The sequence below is a fragment of the Rhinoraja longicauda genome, chromosome 15 (genome assembly GCF_053455715.1).
Source record: "Rhinoraja longicauda isolate Sanriku21f chromosome 15, sRhiLon1.1, whole genome shotgun sequence".
Lineage (NCBI taxonomy): Eukaryota > Metazoa > Chordata > Chondrichthyes > Rajiformes > Arhynchobatidae > Rhinoraja > Rhinoraja longicauda.
Window position 1 is genome coordinate 31,275,636 of NC_135967.1, and position 25,561 is coordinate 31,301,196.

General features: G+C 40.4%; 1 protein-coding gene across 8 annotated transcripts in view; it reads right to left on the reverse strand.

The window, feature by feature from the left end:
* The window catches only part of LOC144600621 (H(+)/Cl(-) exchange transporter 5-like), a 71,904-nt gene that overhangs the window by 18,561 nt on the left and 27,782 nt on the right, over window positions 1–25,561 (reverse strand). For 6 of the 8 annotated variants that reach the window (XM_078412432.1, XM_078412426.1, XM_078412428.1 and 3 more), the window contains 6 exons: window positions 24,227–24,380; window positions 16,905–17,056; window positions 11,635–11,734; window positions 8,488–8,675; window positions 7,384–7,506; window positions 2,942–3,148 (listed from right to left, as the gene is read on the reverse strand). In XM_078412432.1, the coding sequence (XP_078268558.1) occupies window positions 2,942–3,148; window positions 7,384–7,506; window positions 8,488–8,675; window positions 11,635–11,734; window positions 16,905–17,056; window positions 24,227–24,374 (918 nt within the window). In that variant the 5' untranslated portion in view covers window positions 24,375–24,380. Of the gene's footprint in view, window positions 1–2,941; window positions 3,149–7,383; window positions 7,507–8,487; window positions 8,676–11,634; window positions 11,735–16,904; window positions 17,057–24,226; window positions 24,389–25,561 lie in introns of those variants that run through there. The other 2 variants (XM_078412431.1, XM_078412434.1) reach the window with 2 other exon arrangements.

Sequence of the window (25,561 nt, forward strand, 5' to 3'; positions counted from 1 at the left end):
TTGTCATTGATTTTGTACACAATCCTATTTAAACTTAACAGACATTTAGGCTACAGCAGTTAGGTTACATTCCAGTGGTACATTGCAGCTTACAAAACTCTACACTGAATTGTACAATTCCAGATTAATGAAATTAGTCATTCGAGTCTTGTAACTTACATTTTTGTCATTCACTACTTCTTTAGTCATTTCAGATTTCTACTACATATCCCTCCTCTGGACATACCTTTACCACTCTCCTACAACAGACAGGTTTATGTCATTCAATCTCTCCTAGTTTCCACAATATCACACATCTACTCTTTTATTCTTTCCACATCTCAGAATCATAGAGTGATACAGTGTGGAAACAAGTCCTTCGGCTCAACTTGCCCACACCGGCCAACAATGTCCCAGCTACACTAGTCCCGCTTGCCTGCGCTTGGTCCATGTCCCTCCAAACCTGTCCTATCCATGTACCTGTCAAACTGTTTCTTAAACGATGGGATAGTTCCAGCCTCAACTACCTCTTCTGGCAGCTTGTTCCACATACCCACCACCCTTTGTGTGAAAGACTTACCCCTCGGATTCCTATTAAATCTTTTCCCCTTCACCTTGACCCTATGTCCTCTGGTCCTCGATTCCCCTATGCTGGACAAGAGACTCTGGGCATCTGCCTGATCTATTCCTCTCATGATGTTGAACACCTCTATTAGATCACCCCTCATCCTCCTGCGCTCCATGGAATAGAGACCCAGCCTACTCAACCTCTCCCTATAGCTCACACCCTCTAGTCCTGGCAACATCCTCTTAAATCCTTTCCGAATCCTTTCAAGATTGACAATATCTTTCCTATAACTGAACACAATATTCTAAATGCGGTCTCACCAATGTCTTACACAACTGCAACATGACCTCCTAACTCCTATACTCTGACTGATGAAGGCCAAAATGCCAAAAGCCTTTTTGACCACCTTATCATCCTGCAACTCGACCTTCAAAGAACCGTGCACCTGTACTCCTAGATCCCTCTGCTCTACAACACTACCCAGAGGCCTACCATTTGCTGTGTAGGTCCTGCCCTTGTTCGACGTTGCAAAATGCAACACCTCACCTCTAGCTTTTCTATGCTGAATTGGATTTCATTTTTAACTTTTCTTAAGTCTGATAAAATGTCATTAACCTGCAGCATTAACTCTATTTCTTGCTGCACAAGCTTACTTGCTGAGTAGCACCAGCATTTTCTATTTTCATTTCCGATTCCAGTATCTGCTTTTGGATATATATACAATTATTGGGGCATGTTAGACACACGCTTTTTTTGAACAAATATTAGTGACCAGGCCTTGAAAGTACAGAACAAAATGTTGAAATGTTTCAATGACACAAAACATTGCAACATAGCAAACAGTGAGGTGAATAGCAGCAGAGTTTGGGTTGCTGTAGGCGTGAAATGGGAAAACGCCCAGCTGACGACATTTCATGAAGTGATAAACAATCTATTACGGATGAAGGCATTAAGAATTAAACCTGCAAGCACAAAGGGGTGCTCATACAGAGAGGCTAATATACACTTATCTTTCGAAGTGGCGGAACAAATTGAGAAGTTGGTTGATAAAAAAATTATATGCGTCCTTGGCATTAAATCACGTCATTCAATTCAAATTCAATGGTTTTATACTAAAAGTTCAGGAAAACAATGGATCTTAACTATAGCACTGTAATCAGTTCCAACAAGTAGATGATAAAGAATGTCATAGTTTTGGCAGAGTTCACAGCCAACTTACTAGAATGGTACTGTAGACAAAATGCTTCAATAATCTGGAGATGCTACAGATGCTAAGGTTGTTCTCTATTGAACAGAGAAGGTAAACTTAAAGTTTTCAAAATTATGAGCAGGGTTGTCAGGATAAATGGGGAGAAAGTATTTTCCTTAATATGACCATCAAGCAGCAAAAGACACATATTAAAGACAAATCAGTAAAAGCCATGAAGACTATGAGCAAACTTTTTTTATTCAGTGAACTGTTATTATTTAGAATGTGTTGGCTGAAAGCATGGCCAAACAGATTCTATAACAGCAATCAAAAGGAAATTGAATCACAAAAGGGGAAAATTGTCGGGCTATTGGTGAAGAGCACAACAGGGAGATTAATTGGAAGCTCTTTGGGAGAGCTTTTGTTGGCTCCTTTTTCACCGTCCTTAACATTCATAAAATGTGATTTAATATCCAGTAAATATAACATAACCGGTTTTATTTAATGTATATCTATGACGTCATGTGCTCAAAAGGTAAACAAATCTGAAAATGCCGTAAACATTAAATAAAATCACAAAATGGCATAAAAACTCAACAGGTCAGGCAGAAATGAAGAGAGAAAAACTAATTTAATTATCATTCATCACATGGCTTACAACCAAGTCATCTGATATTATAATTACTTCTATATCAAGATGGGCCTATTTTATTAACAGTTCACACCATGCACATTTCTTTTTGATTTTCTTTGAAAAGTAAAATTTTATCCAACTGGTCTCAACTATTTTCATTGTTTTGTACAAGGGCTTGCAACACTTTGTTGGAAAAATTCACTGGCGAATTAAAAAGCAATCTCCCAATTTGCCTCAATCCTAAATAATCTCCAGCTAATTTGAAAACTTATTATCCATTTTCTGCCCTGAAACACCTGTCATTAAGGCATCATTCTTATTACATTGACTTAAACTGCCCCACTGCTCCTGAACGAGTGAAATTTACAGCCTCACATTTAAATCCTTTAGGAGCTCTTCCTCAACTTGCTCCCCACATCCCCTTTTCCTCTAAATTTCTTTCAACTTGTTTTGTTTTTTAAATCACTTCTCTGTCATTGTTACCATTTTATGGTTCCATGTTAAGGCAGCAATGATGAACACTAGAACAACACCGCTGAAACAATTCCAATTACAAACAAAATCTGCTTACCTCTCTCCTCTTGGCTTCATTTTTCCGATATTTCGTAAAGAGATGACAGACAATATTGCCACAGCAGCAGGCCACATGTACAAGAGGACCTTCTTTCCCAAGGCTGAGGCCTGATGACACAGCCAAAACCAGGGTTATAGTTTTAATAATCAAGGTCCACTTTCCTAGGTAGCCTCTAATGATAAAACCACTTAATATGGTTTTAATCTGAAAGTGAATGTAAATGACAGAATAATTGCATTCATTATGAAAAATTCAAATACAAAAAGATTCAGCTTAATTTAGTTTATTACTGTCACAGGTATTGAGTGAGGTACAGCAAAATGCTTTTTTGCTGCATGCCATCTGGTCAACAAAAATACGGTATATGATTACAATCAAACCATTCACAATGTAAAGGGAATAAAAGAGTGGAGTGATTGTAATGATCGCAGATCCACTTCCAGAACCAGCACACAAAGAATCACCTGGGTTCGGCACCATCTTGGAAATCAATAATCAGAAATGTTTGTGTGTCCATGGTACTAAATTCAGTGCCCATCTCTTTTCAAATTAGTCCATAGAACACGCATTAAGAAATTCAAAATTATGAAACAATAGCACTGCCTTTTAGAACTTGGGTGAGAATTTCATCTGCAGTGTGCAGCGTGACATTTGCAGTGTAAATGTGGCTGGCTGCATGTTGAATTTCTTGGAATTTTTTTTCATTTCTGATTGAGTGCATACGAAACAAACGATGAAAAGCTTTAGATTCAAAACCCTGAAAATAATGGCAAAGTTGAAACAATTCAAGACACAGAAGAAACAGAACCACAATTTATGGTACTCTATATCAACAATAATGTTAAGTGCAAATGCAAACACGTGAAAGAGAAAGTGGAAATTTCAAACAGATATTTATTTACAGGCACAAAGATGTGGGCGATTTTATTCTTGAGAAACCTTCTTTATCTTTTTGCTTATTCCAGGTTTAATGAAAATATTTGCCATAACTCTTGGATTTAATGCATACTCAAATGGTGCAATAATGTAACCCACGTCAAGTCTTTTCAAATCTCTTGGAAAAACTTTAAAGTACAATTGCCGCGAAACCACAGGAAGTTAGGATTGCTAAAGGACTGAATATCTCACAGCAGGTGGCAGAAGGAGGAAGCCAACCGCAGCTGGAGTGCATGAGTGGGTGGACAGTGTTTGGGAAGTTCTTGCCTCATTGATCTGTGTTAAAGAATTCATAAAAAGTGCAGAGAAAAATTTCCCAAAACAGTTAAATGCATTGTCTGTTGCTTTTCAGTAGTGGACCGATTCAATCAGCAGCTGCACTATTCGATACCTTACGTACAGATAAATGTTGTGGCTGCATATTCTGTCCAGGAGTAAACCCTGCAACGCTTGCTGTTACAGGCTTTGAGACACAAAGATTCCCTGAGGAAAGAAATTCTGCTAGATGGCTGACCTCCATAATTTCTGCCAGCTGAAATCAATGAACAGCACACAGCAAGTCTGTTTCAAGTTTTAGTTTCACACTAGCTGATTCTTGGTTTTCTAACCAAACCCACAACTCATTATTGGCCTGTAATGGAGGATCTTGTCAAAGACCCTCAATCACAATCACAATAATACTTTATTAGCCAAATACGTTTTGCAACAAACGAGGAACTCCATTTGCCATACAGTCGTAACAATAAAAAGCAACAGGACGCACAAAATACATTTTACCATGAACATCCACCACAGTGACTCCTCCACATTCCTCACTGTAATGGAAAGCGTTAAAAAGTTCAATCTCTCCTTTCTTTGTCCTGCAGCGGTTGGGGGCCTCTAACCTTCCGTTGATGGGACGATCTTGACTCCCGTAGCTGGCGGCGGGCCTTCCTCATCGGGGCGATCCAGCTCCTGCATCCCGGGGGGGGGGGGGGGGGGGGGGAGAATGATCTCAGCTCCCCCACGCCGGGCGATCTACCCCGTGTCGGGACCAGTCGAATGTCGTGCGGCTTTTGGAGCTCCCGACCAGTCTCAACCCAAACCTGCGAGCTCCGCGATGTTCAAGTCCGCAGACCGCGGTTGGAGCGCGATCCCAGGCAAGGGATCGCACGCTCAGAAGGTAGGTCCACGGCCTCACGGTGGGGCTCAAAGTCAGTCCCAGGGAAGGCCTCCAACTCCATGATGTTAGGCCGTAGAGCGACTGGAGATAAGACCCGCAAAATAATCGCATCTCCGGCAAGGTAAGAGATTGAAAAAAAGTTTCCCCCAACCCCCTCCCCCTCATAGAACAAACCAGAGAACATTTACACAAACCTTTCAAACTTACCAAAAATAACCAAAACAGTTCGAAAAGGGCAGACAAACTGTAGGCGAGGTAGCCATCGTGCGGCGCCCCCTGGTGATTATTACCTTAATGAAATTCACACTGCAGATATGGTATCTTTACTGAAGAGGGGCAGCTGGGATAAGCCTGGTATTACAGTGCAATGACTAACAGAAGAGGTAGGCATGTTATTGGAAAAAAACTGAGGGAGAGGATTAGTCTAAAGTTGGAAAGAAAGGAAACAATCAAGAACATTCAACATGACTTTGTTAGGGGGAAGATCTCATTTGACCAAGTGACTGAACTTTTTGAACCGGTAACAAAATGTATTGATGAGGGAGGGTAATGTTGTTTATTCACAAAATGCTGGAGTAACTCAGCAGGTCAGGCAGCATCTCAGGAGAGAAGGAATGGGTGACGTTTTGGGTCGAGACCCTTCACAGGGTAATGTTGTTGATACAGTCCATGTGGATTTCATTAAGGTCCTTGACAAGATCCTGCATGGTATCTGGCCCAAAAGGAAAGAGCCCATGAAATGCAAGGCAAGTTGGCAAAATGCATCCAAATTAGCTTAATACATAGAGGGATAGAATGATGGTGGAGGATTGTTGGAAGCCTGTATGACAGGAATCAATGTCAGAGGTTTACTGTTTGGTATATCCATTAATGATCTTGATATGAACAAAGGAGGTATGATTAGCAAGTTTACAGATGGCACGAAGTCTGAAGAAGGGTCTCGACCCGAAACGTCACCCATTCCTTCTCTCCCGAGATGCTGCCTGACCTGCTGAGTTACTCCAGCATTTTGTGAATAGCACGAAACTTAGCGACGCTGTTGACAATGAGGAGGATAGTCTTAAGGTTTTAGGGCGACGTTGATCAGTTAGGAAGATGAACAGACCAATTTCAGAAGAAATTTAAGGCTACAAAGTGCTTATTTAAGTATTTTGGAAGGAATCGTAAAGAAGACATGCACAATGAAGACTACAGCCTTGTTGAGGAGCAGAGGGCCCGACACATATATGTGGTGAAGAAGGAAAAACTTTAATTGCCTTCATTAGCTGGGACACATAATGTAACAATTTTATAAAACCACTGGCTATGCCTCAGCTAGATTACTGTATGCAGTCCTGGTCACAGGAAGGATATAACTGCAATGGGTGCAGAGGAAATTCACCAGGATGTTGCCTAGGAGGAACATTTCAGTTATGGGGATAGAACTGATAGGCTGGGTTTGTGTTTCTTGGAGCAGAGATGGCCGATGGAAGACATGATAGAAGTATGCCAAATTATGAGGGGCATTGATAGGGTGAAAATAAGAAAAAATATCCATTGCAGAGATGCTTAAAATGAGAGGGCATAAGTTTAGAGTAAGGGGCATGACATTTTGAGGGGATTTGAGGAAGAATATTTGCCAGAGAATGATTTCATCTGGAGTGCACTGCTTGAATCAGTGGTGGAGCCAAGGATTCTTGCAACATTTAAGATATATTTAGACAAGGACTGGATTTAGACAAGGATTCAGCATGGACGGATCAAAATTTGGCAAATGGGATTTGTATAGATGGGTATTTGATGGTCGATATGGTGAGCTGAAGGCACGGTTTCTGAGGTAGAAGATTCAATAAATTCTCTAAGTCAACATATAATTTTGTGTTCTCTTGTATTAAGTAGGTTGATAATATAATTTCCTCTGTCATGCATCAATAACTTTTTATAGTGCTGCAATGTGCATTAAACTGTCTGACTACTCACCAGTTTATTATCCTTTATGGTAAAAGATTGTAAACCAATGCACATGCCCTACATTTTAAATGCTGTAAGCACTTTGCATTGAACATTTGTATTTTATCAAATTTCCCATTAATTGAGAGATCTAGTAGCTCTCTCCAACTGTAAAGATATCTTGGGGTTTTATTTTTCCCTAAAATAAAAGAATCAACAAGAATATCAACAAGGAATAAAAGAGGAAGTGTTGACATTTTAAAGAGGGTTGCTCACTCGATCATGAAGAACCCATGAAATTCACAAGGGGGCGACAAACTGCATCATAATGTTAAATATGCTTTTTAGTTGTGAGCTGTATAACTGTGGTAAAGGTCACATTTTTTTCTGAAAGTAAACTTTTCAGACCTACCTCTGGAATTCCAGAACCACAGGCATAAGGTGCAAATACCCGCACCAAGGACACAGCCAGGAAAGCGAATGCTAGGGCCCAACTGACATACAAGAAGTAGTTTAATATATAGGCACCAGCCCCCTAGAACAGACAAATTAATGTAAGTTATACATTTCTCATGCATTTGTTCAATAGGATCAGCAAAATTTAATTTCAAAATCAGTTAACTCAGTGTCAATGATGATCAAATTTAACGTATTTCCATAACCTTTTAATTATGTGAAAATATAAACACTAATATCATATCATATCATATATATACAGCCGGAAACAGGCCTTTTCGGCCCACCAAGTCCGTGCCGCCCAGCGATCCCCGCACATTAACTCATATCCTACACCCACTAGGGACAATTTTTACATTTACCCAGCCAATTAACCTACATACCTGTATATTACACATAAGTATTTGTTTAAGTCAATTATGATGTTTTCCATTCACAGTTAATTAAAAAGCCACATCGTTTTTTTGAAATATGTTTGATTATTACAACCTCCTTGGCATTCACCCAAAGATCATGCAGATTTATTAGGATAATGGGACATACGGTTCCTGCCAATTAACCAATCAGAAAATGTTTCCATATTATATTTCAATTATTATAATTTATTTCACTGAGGTATCACTTATAACAGAGGCTGACATCATGAAAGAGTAAAAGTTTGATCTCACGGTGGTCTAGTAGGGAATTAATTTTGAGAATGAGTTGACCCAACTCTATTATGGTACAGCACTGCCAACTAGGGTTACTTGAAAGCTCCAGAAACACTATTTTAGTTTTCATTGCCCATTCATTTGTAATATTGTAAGGATTGCCTTTGTGTATAGAAAAAGTGGCTGTTTCAGAAAATGTGATAACCAAATCACCTTTTAGTCTGCAGGAAAGAGATCATCAAAACCAACCACAAGTCTAGTTCCTCAAAACCCACAAAGAAACGTTGAGTATTTGTTAAAGGGATTTTGAAAGAAATGTTAAAAATACTCAAACTTATTAGATGGTGAAATAATCTTTGGATAGCAGTCAAAGGATGACTTAATAGTAAAAAAAGGGAATATCTATTTACATCAGACTGGTTAAGGAACAGTTCAGACCATGACTTCCACTCTGGACATTTATCTCGGTGTTCAAAAGTGATCTCATCAGATGTCCAACAACAATGTTCATGATTATACCAGAATCCTACTAGGCAGACCCCTTCTTTTAGATCTGTCATCCAGTGAGAAGCCATATCGATCAAACCGGCAATGGCACCTGGAAAGAAAAAGGAGAACATGATCACCTTTAAGGGAACGGCTAATATTAGCTCTTTAATCAGTCTCTTCCCCCCCCCCACCATACAGTTCCAAAGAATTTCGTTTGAAAGAAAACTATATTTGACTGGAAAAGCTTTAAATGGATTTTTAAAAAAAAGATTTAATGGAGCAAAAAGGAGGAAAAAAAATCATGCAACAGCAATTGAAATATCTAATCATCAAATGAAGCAAGTCTAGAATATGCTACTGAAAAAGCAAGCATATTAATGGGAAAAATACACAACTGCTGGAGGAACTCAGTAGGTCAAGCAACATCTGTGGAGGGAAATGTTGTTTTGGGTCGGAACCTTACAATAGAATGATGAGTAGAGGGGATATTGCTGGTAGAAAGAGAGGAAGGGGTTGGACAAGAGCTGAATTTAGGTGGATTCAAGAAGGAAGAGTTGATTCATGTTAGGAGGGAATGATTGGCAGCTGAGTCAGGTGGTGGTGAGATAGTAACTGAGGCCGGAGATGATAAGTGGAGAAGACAAAAGGGTGCAAATGGTAAAATCTGGTAAGAACGCAAAGCGGGGAGTGAAATGTAGAACTGGGGAGAGTGATGGTGGTTAAAAGGGAATGGGAAGGTTGAGGAAAAATAGGGGACTTAGAGTAGTGAGGGGTGGGTGATATGAAGATAGAGGAGGGGGTAGGAACAGTATGACAGAGGTGTAGGAAAGAAAACTGCAGATGCTAGTTTAAATCGAAGGTAGCACAAAATGCTGGAGTAACTCAGTGGGTAAGGCAGCATCTTCAGACGAAGTCCAGCATTTTGTGTGACAGAGGTGACAGAGGTACGAAAAAAAGTGATCACGGGTCTGGGGAGATATATGGCTAGATGAGGACAGTGTAGGTGGTTTACCTGAATCAGGAGAATTCAATGTCCATGACATTAGATAGTAGGCCACCCAAATGGAATAAAAGGTGCTGTGCTTCCTGTTTGCATATGGCCTCAATCTGCTAATGGAGGAGGCATAGAACTGAGCGGTAGGGAGGGGAATGGGAAGGGGAAATTAAGTGATGAACAATCAGGTGTACTAGTTGGCATTGGCAGAAAGAGTGCAAGTATTTGGTGGTCAATTGCATTTGGTGCTCTTGATATAGCTTCCTCTACATTGGCAAGACCAGGCGTAGACTAATAATCTGTTGGCCGATCACCTGCACTCTATCCACTGGGCCTGCTCGAGCTCCTGGTTGCTGGCAACATTAATTCCTCATTAATTCCTGTCTGTCCAAAGCTTCCCCCACAGCCAGAATGAGGCCGTGCACAAACCTCGTATTCTTCATAGGTAACCTACAATCCAACACGAATATTGAATTCTCTAATATCAGGAGAATATGTCCATCCCAATCTTCTCACCTACCCAGCATGGATCCCACACCCTCATATGCATGCACACCTTTGTTTCTACTCGCTCACCTCTGTTACCAAGTTACTTCCCCCTCCTCAGTTCGCACATTGCTTGTCACCCACCCCTCCCTACTCCGCGTCCCTCATTTTTTTTCCTCATCACCAACCTCCACCTGTTTTCTGCAAACTCACCAACCCTTCAGTTCTACATTTCAGTCCCCACTTATCCAATTCCACCATTTGCACCCTTTCGTCCTATCTACTTATCACCTCCAGCCTTGGTAATCAAGTTTAGCTCCGTGCCTGACTCATCCACCCTTCTTACTTGGATCCATCTATTGCCCCACTCAGACCTCTCACTTCTTTCTATCAGCTACCTCCCTTCTACTCCGTCAGTCTGAAAAAGGGACCTGACACAAAAAAAGTTCCGCCAATTTCCCTCTACAGGAGCTGCCTGACCCTCTGAGTTCCTCCAGCAGTATGTTCTTTCGTTCAAAATTTCAGTATCTGCAATGTCTTGGGTCTCCAAGTATTTTAAAGGCTAACATTTTACAGATAAATGGAGAAACAAGTTTTAAATTACATTTTGAAAAATGTGATTTTTATGGGGGAAGTAACATAAAAATTCAGAAGTACATACAATGTTCAGGAAAAAAATGTAGCTAAAAGAGAAAAATGGATAAAAAGAAATAAAAGAGCTTCCTGCAACATTTGTAAAAGTTGTCAATAATGTTAATCAAAATAAAGATAGAAATAAATTAACAAAATGTTGATGTATCAAGGCAAACGGTCCAACATTATTTCATTCACATGTTCATTCTTTAGATAGAATTCCTACCCTTTCTGTCAATAATATGCCTAGAGATATTTCATATTCTTACATGTTATGTTCAGAAGGGCTTATTGTTATGCCACGTCTTTAGTGGATGATTTAATACATTTTATGGAAGTTTGTAAGTAAGCTTTTGTAGTTGCTATTACTACTTATATCACCGACCCCCCCCATTACTGTCAGAAATACAGATTTAATAACTGATAATTGCTTGAAGTGTTTGTAGGTTTATATAAAATAGCAATATTGAAGCAGCTTTTTTTAATGGTGCTGGGACACTAGCAGATACTTTGGAATTAGCAGAACTAGCTTGGGAATCTGGAATTTAGCTTCATTTAATGATATGAAAGTAATTGCAACTTATGATCCTTTTATTATGCTACTCTAAGGCATTTGTATCGCAATGGTGAGTATGAGCACTACTGCATCAGGAGTAGCTCAAAATGGAAGCTCAATGATTATCAATGCAAGGGAAGTGAATTTTACAACTGTCAATTTACACCATCATTTAAATGCTCTGGTTGCGTCAATATTTTTACATTACTTTCATTATTTTGCATCAGCAGGATAGATAGCGTATCCACCAACTAACATCTGATGCATTAAACTAATTGTCTTTTAATTAGAACTAGTGATCCCGTCTCCATCGAGTAAAAGGAAAGCAAAGGATCCCATAATCAAAGCCTCTTGATGTAATTATTTGAAAAGAAAAAAAAATTGCATTCTTCTTTATACCTGCCATAAGCCCAACCAGAAGCATTACCAGCCAACCGGAGAAAGCATCACTCAAACCCTTAATGAGTGCACACAATGATTCCTTACTCTTGCTTGCAATCTAGAAAGAAAAGCAGAAAAATTAAAAGTAATTGTTTTCTTAAAGCTTCCTACCCACGTTAATCATGACACTGCATGTGAATGAATGTTGTCCCTGCTTACTATTGTAATTTTGTTTTGTAAATTTAACACAAATGGGAGGAGGCATAATCAACTGTCGAAATCTGTTAATATGAAAGATAACTCATGGCTTGTTGTTATCAGGTTGAAATTGCAGTGCTTGGCTGTGATAGTGCATTTCTGAATTCACTAAGTCTCTTGCTTTTCTTTTGAGACAACATCTCAAGGTCACAAGGTCATAAGTGATAGGAGCAGAATTAGGCATTCCGCCCATCACATTTACTCCACCATTCTATCCTGGCTGATCTATCTCTACCTCCTAACCCTATTCTCCTGCCTTCTCCCCATAATCTCTGACATCCGTACTAGAATCTATCCATCTCTGCTTTAAAAATATCCATTGACTTGCCTTCACAGCCTTCTGTGGCAATGAATTCCACAGATTCACCACCCTCTGACTAAAGAAATTCTTCCTCATTTCCTTCCAAAAGGAAGGTCTTTTAATTCTGAGGCTATGACCTCCTGTCCTAGACTCTCCCACCAGTGGAAACATCCTCTCCACATCCACTCACTATTCGGTAAGTTCCAATGAGGTCCCCCTCATCCTTCTAAATTCCAGCGGGTACAGGCCCAGTGTCATTAAATGCTCATCACATGTTAGCCCACTCATTCCTGGGATCATTCTTGTAAACCTCCTCTGGATCCTCTCTCGAGCCAGCACATCCTTCCTCAGATATGGTGCCTAAAGTTGCACACAATACTCCAAATGCAGCTTGACAATAGACAATAGGTGCAGGAGTAAGCCATTCGGCCCTTCGAGCCAGCACCACCATTCAATGTGATCATGGCTGATCATTCTCAATCAGTACCCCGTTCCTGCCTTCTCCCCGTACCCCCTGACTCCGCTATCCTTAAGAGCTCTATCTAGCTCTCTCTTGAATGCATTCAGAAAATTGGCCTCCACTGCCTTCTGAGGCAGAGAATTCCACAGATTTACAACTCTCTGACTGAAAAGGTTTTTCCTCATCTCCGTTCTAAATGGCCTATCCCTTATTCTTAAACTGTGACCACTGGTTCTGGACTCCCTCAATATTGGGAACATGTTTCCTGCCTCTAACGTGTCCAACCCCTTAATAATCTTATATGTTTCGATAAGATCCCCCTCTCATCCTTCTAAATTCCAATGTATACAAGCCTAGTCGCTCCAGTCTTTCAACATACGACAGTCCCGCCATTCTGGGAATTAACCTAGTAAACCTACGCTGCACGCCCTCAATCGCAAGAATATCCTTCCTCAAATTTGGAGACCAAAACTGCACACAGTACTCCAGGTGCAGTCTCACTAGGGCCCTGTACAACTGCAGAAGGACCTCTTTGCTCCTATACTCAACTCCTCTTGTTATGAAGGCCAACACTCCATTGGCTTTCTTCACTGCCTGCTGTACCTGCATGCTTCCTTTCAGTGACTGATGCACTAGGACACCCAGATCTCGTTGTACGTCCTCTTTTCCTAACTTGACACTATTCAGATAATAATCTGCCTTCCTATTCTTACCACCAAAGTGGATAACCTCACATTAAACTGCATCTGCCATGCATTCACCCACTCACACAACCTGTCCAAGTCACCCTGCAACCTCATAGCATCTTCCTCACTGTTCACACTACCACCCAGCTTTGTATCATCTGAAATTTGCTAATGGTACTTTTAATCTCTTCATCCAAGTCATTAATGTATATTGTAAATAGCTGCGGTCCCAGCATCGAGCCTTGCGGTGCCCCACTAGTCACTGCCTGCCATTCTGAAAGGGACCCATTTATCCCCACTCTTTGCTTTCTGTCTGCCAACCAATTTTCTATCCATGTCAGTACCCTACCCCCAATACCATGTGCTCTAATTTTGCCCACTAATCTCCTATGTGGGACCTTGTCGAAGGCTTTCTGAAAGTCGAGGTACACCACAACCACCAGCTCTCCCCTGTCAATTTTCCTAGTTAAATCCTCAAAAAATTCCAGAAGATTAGTCAAGCATGATTTCCCCTTTGTAAATCCATGCTGACTCGGAACAATCCTGTTACTGCTATCCAAATGCTCCGCAATTTCGTCTTTTATAATTGACTCCAGCATCTTCCCCACCACTGATGTCAGACTAACTGGTCTATAATTTCCCGTTTTCTCTCTCCCTCCTTTCTTAAAAAGTGGGATAACATTAGCTACCCTCCAATCCACAGGAACTGATCCTAAATCTATAGAACATTGGAAAATGATTACCAATGCGTCCACAATTTCTAGAACCACCTCCTTAAGTACTCTGGGATGCAGACCATCAGGCCCTAGGGATTTATTAGCCTTCAGTCCCATCAGTCTACCTAACACCATTTCCTGCCTATTGTGGATTTCCTTCAGTTCCTCCGTCACCCTAGGATCTCTGGCCACTAGAACATCTGGGAGATTGTTTGTATCTTCCTTAGTGAAGACAGATCCAAAGTACCGGTTCAACTCGTCTGCCATTTCCTGACCAGCCTCAGCATGAAACCCCTGTTTTTGTATTCTAACCCTCTTGAAATAAATCCTAGCATTGCGTTTGCCTTCCTTACTACCGATTCAATTTGCAAATTAACTTTTGGGGAATCCTGCACCAACACTCCCAAGTCCCTTTGCACCTCCGAATATGGATTATCTCCCCAATTAGAAAATAGTCTATGCCTTTATTCCTACTTCCAAAATGCATAACTCCACTCTTTGCTATACTATATTCCTTCTAACATCTATATAACATAACATCCATATAACATCTACATTTAATTCATTTCATCCTCTTGGCTGGGAAGTGTTAGGATTATGATTTACTGCAATGCTGTTCAATGTACGAGGACTTCAGCACAGAAAGAATTCTTCAACTGATTAATTAAGCCTCAGTTCCAAAAAATTATATTTATTGTTTAAAGTTACTATCAAATCTATGGAGAAGAACAGGATTCAATATATGCATACAAACGTGGTCAGTAGAGATGAGACATCAATTTATCTGGTCCATTGCCACTTAGATTAATTGCTAAAATTACATTTTCTTACCTTAACAATAAACAAGTTGTGTTTTTACTCCTTGTGATTAATTAAATACCTAGCTGGATAAAACAGGCATTTATCTAATGCTTTAAAGATTTTTTGGAAGGCTAGACAATAAAATCATAATACTCAAATGGCATTGATATTCTGGATTTACGCGCCGAAAAATAGAAGTGTGACCATCCTAAAAATGAGACATTTGACTCCCTAATTTAGGAGTTTTAAAGTCCATGTTACATTATGCAAGAATGCCATAAACAATTAACAGATTTATAACAAATGAATATGTTTTGAATTATACACCCTCAATGAGACTTATTCTATGCTGTTTCTATTATTGAACACTGTATTTACTCTGTCTTCCTCTCCATGTTTTTGTTTACATTAGTCCTTCTCTATCTCACCCTCATAATCACACTTCATCTGTCACATTCCACGTATTTTATTCCTTAGCCCTCTACCTTTCCCTCCTGTACAGTTATTGGAACTGTTATCCGATTTATAAGAAACACATTGCCTTCTTTGTATCATAAACCTCTGGAGCTGGAATTAATTCTGACAATGTTACATCTTCACCCCAGTGCTCATGAACTTCAAACAGCATACTGATTTTGCACTTTTTCTCGGCTTCATACTAGTTTTATCTCTGGAATGCGGAAAATTTCCCCACTCTAAAATATACTTGGGTCAGCACTAAAATAATGTAATCAAATTGTTAGTGCAAACAGAAACTCTGCTCTGATTTGCATTTATGGTATTTAGCTTTTCTTAAATCAAGGAAAGCACTATATGAATTTTTACCTTACGAGAAAACAAAACAGGTATCCATTGGCTACCCCAGCCTAACCCAAGCAATGAGTCTGAAGAAAGGTCCTGACCCAAGACATCATCCATCGATTCCCTCCATGGATGCTGCCTGACCCGCTGAGTTTCTCCAGCACCTTGTTTTGATCAAGATCCCAGCATCTGAAGTTCCTTGTGTCTCCTAGTAAAATGTGTTCTAGAAGGAAAGTTCATCCCTGTTTCTAAAATGTTCATGTCTAGACAGATTATTTTGCCTTAAGAAATAATTATTGGAACTGCAATGTGTTTCATTCTTGTCTCCTCATTGCTACTGGCTGGCGAGAAGCTTTGGCAAGCTCTTTGGCAGTCAACAATTAGCAAGAGAAAACTAGGAGAAAGGTCTCATATATAATAAGAGCCAAATCAATCACTTATTCAGTAAAAACTACATATCATTGCTACTCTTCAAATCATGGTTCATTTGTTTACGATCTAATTCTATCCGCATTGATATCCCATCACAATAATTCAAACAGTGCTGATAAGATTATACATTATGCATTAGACAGTGATGAATTGTTTTCATAATAAAGAAAACTCACAGGAATTTTTTAGGTGCAGAAATAATTTTCTATCTCAAGGTTCACAGAAATAAGGAATTTTGCCATTTACAAACAAGTCCAGTTGTGAGATCTGAGCTAAACTGCTGGCTTCAGCAGTATGAGGCAATAAAGAAAAAATTCCAGCATTTTCAGCAATGGCAAAATTGTGGATAATGATTGTGGTGGGAGGAAAGAAGTGCAAGGGGGAACAGATTACCTTAAGGGGTAGAGTTTTTAAAAAAAGGGTTAAATATATAATTCTCAAAGTCCTTGCTGTTCCTTTACAAAACTAATACTGGACTAAATAAGCCCGTACAAATATGGGCTGATGGCTGATACTTTACATTCCGGTTATATAAATCTTTAAATTCACGTTTTGTGCAAATTTCTCGAGTGGGAACAAATAATTTCCCTAAGCTAACCAAGTCATAAAACATGAAATATTAATTACTCAAACAGAATATCAGCTTGCATCCTAATTACTGACTGCACAGCACTACATGGCAGAAGTCCAAAAAGATATTGTCTTCTGATTGGGAAGAACTCAAAGAACGGATTAAGGGAGATACTGCTTTAAATATATATAAATTCTGATAGTATTTCTAAATGTAATACATCTCATTATAAGCAACTGTTGAAGAAGAGATTTTAACTTACCTCTCTGTGTCTGTCTCTGTCTCTGGATTTCTCACGGACCCAGTCGATCGTATTGAAATCTTCATATGTTCCCACACCAGGAACTGGTTCATCAAAAAAATCCATTATCTTACTTGCACCATTCATTCCAGCTCCATTATAGACTGTGGGTTCTGTGCAGGAACAAATGAATATAAAATGTGTACATTATTAAAACCGTGGCAGAAAGAATCTTGTCATTTGAAGATAGATTCCACATTTCACAGCCTGGCCAGACCACTATACTGATTCAGTGCTTGGTGCTGGCTCATGTCACTGTGCTGAGCCACCTGGAAAGAAGGGGCCTACGCTAATTACAGATGTGCAGTCAGTGTGCACAGATATGCGCACAGTTAAAATTTACAAGACTGCAGAGCCAAGATTAGGAACATATGTCACAAATGTTGAGCAAGGAAAGGAACTAAGGGTGTGACTCTGATCAAAGTTCCTAAAACGTGAACTTTGCCTCTCTACTTAAATACTGCTCATCTGCAGAGTATTTCTGACGTTCTTTTTGTGTTACTTCAGATTCCCAGCAACAGCAGCTTTTTGCTTTTGAATATGTGCAGGCTTAATACATTTCTAGTTCACTGTGCTTGAATAAAATCCTCATTGCAAATTACTGACAGACAAATAGAAATAAATAGTGACTGGCCACAACACAAACAAGAATGCCTGTATTCTCATCCAAGTGCTTACAAACGTGAAACATTCCAGAGTTTAGACTTTCTTGATTCCTAAGATAATGGGTTTCTTAGAACAGCCCTTGCTCGTTAAAGCAAAAGTGGGGTTGGGGGAGAGGGTGGCGACTGGTGTCAGATGGAAGCAGGATTCTCGAGAAAGTAATTGTATATCTGTGGTAACTCATTGAAAAAATATTGAAACAGTGTGCTGCCTTAGCATTTTCATAATAAATATTGTTTATGGATAATCAATAACACAAACAACACCAAATGGATACTTCAGCCCCAATGCTTTAAACTTCCTCCACCTAAAGAATCTTATGTCTGTAACACATCATTACGGAGGTTGATGGCATGAAATAGTTTTGTTGGGCAGAAGACACCGAATGTGTGCCTTGCATGTGTGTTCACAGAAAAGGATAACATTAAAGTCGTACATGGAAGTGGCGGCTAAATGAACAGGCAGATAAAAATAGACAGGTGCTAAATAGGTTACCAGTTAACAAGTTACCCGATCCAGATGGAATACATTCTTGTTTGCTGAAAAGATCCTGCCTGAAAATGGAAGAATCTTTCAGATAATTTTGAGATGTGACTGACGCCAGAAGTCAGAAATATTGATTCTCTCACCCAAATAAATCAGAAACCAGAGGCTATGGATTTAAATTAAATGGTCAAAGAACAGTAGGAAACAGAGATAAATTTCTTTGGGCAGAGAGCTGTTAAAATCTGGAACACACAAACTGAAGGCTTGATGGAATCAAGTTCCATTGTAACTTTCAAAACTGGAGAGGCATCTGAAGTAATTTCCTCTGTAATTGCAAGAGATCTACAGCCCATTACCTCCATCCAAGGACGCCATCAGTCCATCCAGGTTAGATAGAGGTTCATGTGCACCTCCTCTAGCCTCATCTTCTACGTCTGGGGTTCCTGATGTGGGCTGCTGTACATCGGTGAGACTAAGCATAGTCTCGGTGACCGTTTCGCCAAACACATGCGCTCGGTCTGTTAAGGCTACTTGACCTCCTGGTGGCTAACCATATTAACTCCCCTTCCCATTCCCATGCTGATCTTTCTATCTTGGGCATTGTCAGTGTGAGGCCACATGCAAACTGGAGGAACACATCTTATATACCGTTTGGGTAGCTTACAACTCAACGCTATGAACATTGAATTCTCCAATTTTAAGTAACTACATAACCCTCCCCCTCCCCCTCCTCCCCATTGCACCACCCTCCCCTATGCTCCACTTATTTCTCTCACATTGACTCTTTTGTCTCCCACATTGCCTTTTCATCTCTGTTTACCATCTGCCTATGACAAATCTCCCTCACCTGTATCAATCTATTACCTGCCAGGCTTTGCCCTGTCCCTCCTCCCTCCCTGCAATCAGTCTAAAGAAGGATCCCAACCCAAAATATCACCTATCCATGTTCGCCAGAGAAGCTGCCTGACCTGCTAAGTTACTCCAGCACTTTGTGTCTTGCAGACAGTATCCAGATTTCACTGTCTTTGCATTCAATGTCATGTTTAAAAAAAACTCTAATTCTCTGCATTTCTCCATAACTAACATTTTGGCCATTTCACCTTTGTCTGGCTGGGAATTTGAACTATATAAACTTTTTTTTGTGCAATTCTTTCAGTTTAAGACAGATACCGAATACTTTACTAATCCTATGTTTGGACACCCAAACAGTCTTTCCAGGTGAGACAGAGGTTCACCTGCACCTCCTCCAACCTCATCTATTGCATCGGCTGCTCCAGATGTCAACTTATTTGCATCGGCGAAACCAAACGCAGGCTCGGCGATCGCTTCGCTCAACACTTGCGCTCGGTCCGTGTTCGCCAATCTGATCTCCCGGTGGCTGAGCACTTCAACTCCCCCTCCCATTCCCAGTCTGACCTTTCTGTCATGGGCCTCCTCCAGTGCCATAATGAGGCCCACTGGAAATTGGAGGAACAGCACCTCATATTTCGCCTGGGCTGCTTGCAGCCCAGTGGTATGAACATTGACTTCTCCAACTTTAGATAGTTCCTCTGTCCCTCTCTTCCCCTCCCCCTTCCCAGTTCTCCCTCTATCTTCCTGTCTCCACCTATATCCTTCCTTTGTCCCGCCCCCCTGACATCAGTCTGAAGAAGGGTCTCGAACCGAATCGACACCCATTCCTTCTCTCCTGAGATGCTGCCTGACCTGCTGAGTTACCCCAGCATTTTGTGAATAAATACCTTCGATTTGTACCAGCGTCTGCAGTTATTTTCTCATACTCTCTCACTTTACTAATCCTGAGCTGTTTATGGAAGCATTGCTCGATTCAATTATTTTCCACAATCACATGCCATTTTGATTTGCGAATACTTTTTCTGCGAGAAGGCAGCTATGATTCTGTCATTTTCACGTTATCTTGTAAATTTTAAATTACATTACTGCGTTTGATTTTTCATCAGAAAAAGTTTTGGTGATTAAACTAATTAGTTGTTTTCCATAAAATGTAAAATCTGTTAAGTACTGTATAAAGGGTTTCAATATGTTCTGGTTCAATTATTGAAAGCTATGTAATACTTCCTTGATTGCTGAGTTTATGTGAAACAGCAAAAACGTTAGCAATTTGAAAATAGTCTTAAATTTCCTCTTGAAATTTATATGTTGTATCATGCTCACATTCTAATTATGTAGTCTCAGAAAACAGGGAGACAAATGAATATATGAAACTATTTTGGCCAGTGAATTAATTGCAGATACATCTTATTTTATAAAATCAAATGTGTTTCTTAACTCTAGCCCTTGGAAAAGACAATTTTGCAAGCCAAAAGCATGGCACGAAAAGATCCTTAATTACGAGCAGTTGGAAACAAAGTACATGGGATGTTTTAATTTATACCATTCTTCTGGAAACTAGGCATGATTTTAATTAAATCCTTAAACCAGTGGAGTTCCTGTTTAAATCTTGTTCCTGCAACTTACAAGTTCAAAATTATTATGAAAGCATACATTAATTAAGTAAATTACATAACTTACCAATAGTTCTGTTAATAAATCAGAATTACTCCCCTGCTTGTACATCGAGCTTCCATAATCCCTTCACAGTCATTGAATTGATCTAAACCTCTCGTTGTTAATCCAACAAAATTACTCCCCTTTCAGTGAAATAAGCAAAGGCATTCCTAGTAATTGAAACATCTTGTTGGGAACTGAAGATGGAATGGAATTTAGTGATACAAAAAATATCATGAAGAATAAGGAGTGGGGGGATGGGAGGGGGGATGATGAGAGGCAAATATCCACCTCTCCCTTTTACCTACGCACGCACGCACACACACACACACAAATCTGGAACGCATCATCTAAATAGATGGTGGCAGATTATCTGAGCACATCTAAAAAAAATCAAGGTGAATACTTCAATTTCCAAGGCATTGAAGGCAATGGACTTATATGCGTATTTGGGATACGTGTAGATAGGTTCTCTGGATGGACAGACATGGTTGGCCAGTGGATCTATTGCTGTGCTGCATGATTCTGTGATTCCAAGTTCAATAGTCATAATCATACAGCATGTAAACAGGCCCTTCGGCCCAACTTGCCCAAGCTGACCAACATGCCCCATCTGCATGGGACACTAGTCTCACCTATCTGCATTTGGCCCATATCCCTCTAAATCTATCCTATCCATGTACCTTTCCAAACGTATTTTAAATGTTGTGATAGTACCTGCCTCAACTGCCTCCTCTGACAGTTCGTTCCATATACCTACCACCCTTAGTGTAAAAAAATTGCCCCTCAAGTTCCAATTAATTCTTTCCATCCCTCACCTTAAACCTATGTTCTCTGGTTCTTGATTCCCCTACTCTCGGTAAAAGACGGTGCATTTACCTATCTATTCCACTCATGATTTTTTCACCTCCATAAATTCATCCCTCATCCTCCTGTGCTTATGAATAAGCCTGGCATTTTCTTGTTTCCTGAGAAAGTATTGCAATGTTATTAAAACTGTAATTTCTTTTGATTTGCAATTTATAAAACATACTTAATAAAAGTTTAGTTATATCCTGCATGTATCATTACATAAATCCACATTTTTGTATAGGGTCACTGAAAACTAATTGGAAAGGATCGACATGCTTTGGTACAAGTTTAGAAACTGGTTCACATGCCACTGTTCTGCTCAACCCTATGTTATCCGATCTCAATTTTACGCAGGGTAAATTGCATAAACAGTCTTTTTCAGCTAAAACTGTAGGTACATGGATAGGAAAGGTTAAGAGGGATATGGGCCAAATGTCAGGATGTCGAACTTGTTTAGATGGGGCATCTTGTTTGTCAGGGATAGTTTGGGCTGACGGCCTGTTTCTGTTGTCTGACTCTACAGTGAAAAAAAATCCTGACGGCTTAATGAGACGGCAAATATGCAGCAGGTCAGGCAAAAGCAGTGGAGGCAGAAATAGAGTTAAAGTTCATGAACTTGAAACATGAGGCAAGAGGTGGGCAGGAGGAGGGAGAACAGAGAGGGAGGGAAGGTGGAAGACACAAAGAGACAAAACGGGTAGGAGTAAGAGACCCAGCAGGGGGCACTTGTTCATTTACCTCACCAGTCGGCGGCATGAAATGAAGCAAGAAATAATGTCCGTGCTCTAAGCTGGAGCCTGTGTCTTTTGGCAGGTTTAGATGCCAGCGCCAGTAATAATGCACATATGCAAATATATCCAAATATGCCCTCACTAGTTGCTAACACCCTTAAGGCACAGGCAGAAAGTAACAGGATCAGATCCAACTTCAGATTTGAGCACAAAGCTCTGGGTGCAAACTCAAGTGCAGTCCACCCAATTTTTGATGGCCTACCTGATGTTTGCATGGCTCCAACAGAGGTCATTCATCAGAGACACTTGGAAAACCCACTTAAACAGGTTCCAGGCTGGCAGCACAAACATAAGGTAGGGTTCTTTTAAAATTACTTACTTACCAGCTTTGCTTCTGGTACCCCTCCCCTCCCTCCCTCTTTTCAGGTGATATAATTTGCAGTTCTTGTTGAAATCTTTGTGGTGCCACTCTGTCTTTGCTTCATTAATTTCATGTGGGGATCACCTTTCAGCTACACCTATTCCACTTAATAGTACAGTGCATAATACCGAGACTGAAGTTTGCCATTAAAGGAGTATGCAGATAAACCTGGTTAAAAATTAAATTCAGTATTACCAAATGAAGCATGCCTTTGAATACTGGACAATGTTTTTACTGATTCATACAGGTCATCAACCATCTGTTCTCAAACATTCCCTGAAGGTGACCCAGAGAAAAAACATTAGTTATTAACTATAGACTATTATAAATACAAATGACTGATAAGGACTTTTGGTAACTGATTAGTTCCGAGACTTTTTCTAACGTCATTCACAAGCAGTTACTTCAGTATGTGCTGAGGCAGTTTTACAGTGTTGCTCATCAGCTATTCCTGACTATTTGCCAGTTGCTCTCAGTGTTTCAAATGCATACTTTTGCAAGCATGCCCTAATCAGGAACAGCTTCTTGCCCTTTGTTATCTGACTTAACAGTCCTTTCATAAGCTAGGGCACAGTCCCGATTTTCCAACCTATCTCATTGCGGACATTGGACTTTATCTGTGGAACTGTTATGCTGTAATGCTGAGAACCATATTCTGCACTCTGGTATCTTTCGCTTTGCTCTACCTTTTGTACATGTGTTTGGGTTGATTGCATTCATGTATAGTATTATCTGATTTGATTGGATAGCATGCAAACAAAAACATTTCACTGTACCTTGGTACACGTGACATTACAAACTTAAACCTAAACTCAATAAGAAAAGGTATAACTTATAAATATTAACAGAAAGTACTGGAACCACACAGCAAGTCACACAACATACACGAAACGAGAAGGGAGGGCAGAAATTGGAAAAAGCTACTTTCTTCACTTCTCCAAAGATATCCACAACCTGCACGACAGGCTTTTGCAGAAATTACATACTTTTCTAAGAGTAGTGCATGGTCAAATGCAGCCATAAGACATATGAGCAGAATTAAGTTATTTAGCTCGTTGAATCTGCTTAGCCACTTCATCATTGAAGATCACTCATCTTAATATTTATGTGAAGTGGAAAGGCCAACATTCGTTCAATGTGCCGCTGGTCTGTGCTAATTTCTAACACACCATGGTGTTATGTTCCAGATTAGAAAACTGTTGTCACTGGGTTTATTGTTCATTCGAAACACTAATTCTGCTCCAGTGAAAGTATTCAAGAGTGGCTACTTGAGCAAAATCATTTTCTCCTCTAGGTATGGCTAATGGCACCAATACACTGGAAAGATTAGATGCAATTTGGCGCAAAAAACAGAATGCTGGAAAAAAGCAGTAGTCAAGCAGAAGGTAGACAAAAACTGCTGAGTTAACCCTGCACGTCAGGCAGTATCTCTGGAGGAAAGGATGGGTGACGTTTCAGGTTGGGACCCTTTTTCAGACTTGAGAAGGGTCCTGACCCAAAATGTCACCTATCCTTTTTCTCCAGAAATGCTGCCTGTCCTGCTAAATTACTCCAGCACTTTGTGTCTATCTTTGCCTCCAACACACATCATCACTGAAATATCTGCAGGTTTCATAGTTTAATACCTTTTTCTGGCTCCCTGTCCAGTGGAGGAACATCATCTGCCAAAGAAAAGTCCAGAGGTGCCCCTGCGATCTCCACCATATCTTCATCACTTGTGTTGCTCTGGAGGCTATTAATACTCCCCCTTCGGTTAAATCGTTCACTGGCCATTTTTGTCTGTTAAAACCGACAAAGCAAAAGACAAATGATTTGAAAACAATTAGGGCCACTTCAGCACACAATTTCAAAACTACTTTCCAAACATCATCTTCCCATTTTTGCGACCAAAGTGGATGATCCACATCCTTGTTTCACATTTCTCCACCAGGCAAAATATGTTATAGTACCCAAGAGCTAGAATTGGTAGGCCCGGCCTGTGACATGTCTTCTCTGTGTCCTGTAGTTCTGCTCTCACTCCACCTCCCCCCAGGAGAAACAAGGATATAGTTCCCCTTGTCCTTACTCTTCGGCCTCACTAGTTTCCGCATCCAACATATCAATCTCTGACATGCCGCCACATTCAACATGATCCACACCTGTCACATCTTCCCATCCCTACCCTTTCTGCCTTCTGCAGAGACTGCTCCCTCTGCAACTCCTTAGTTCACTCATCCCTATTCACCCAAACCACCCTCTCCCCAAGTAAATCCCCATGCAGCTGCAGGAGATGTAATACCCGCCTATTATACCTCCTCCCTCGCCTTCATCCAGGGACTCCAGCAGTTCTTTCAGGTGAAGCAGAGGTTTACATGCACCTTCTCTACTGCATTTGATGTTCCCAATGTGACCTCCTTTACATTGGTGATACCAAACATAGGCTCAATGACTGTTTCACCATACACTTGCACTCAGTCTGCCAAGGCCTGCTGGATCTCCTGGTTACTAATCAATGTAACCCCTTGCCATTTCCATATCAACCTTTCTGTCCTGCACCTGCTCCTTTGCCAAAGAGAGGCAACATGCAAACTGAAGGAACAGCACCTCACATTCCATTTGTGTAGTTTTCAAATTCACCAAGTTTAGGTAACTCGCCCACAAACAACAACCACCTTCTCCTCCACCTCCTCAATCACACCCAACCTCTCTTCCCTGAGCCCCAACTAGATTCACACCAATTTCTCCTCATTCCTTCTACCTGCATTTCTTCCTCCGGCTGTACAATTTGCACCTCGTCTATCCTTATTCACACCTTTGGTCCTTTCACCTCTGGCCTTTGTCACTGACTTCTCAAACTTCAGATAGTTCCTCTGTCCCTCTCTTTCCCCTCTCCCTTCCCAGTTCTCCCACTCTCTTCCTGTCTCCTACTACATCCTATCTTTGTCCTGCCCCCTCCCCTGACATCAGTCTGAAGAAGGGTC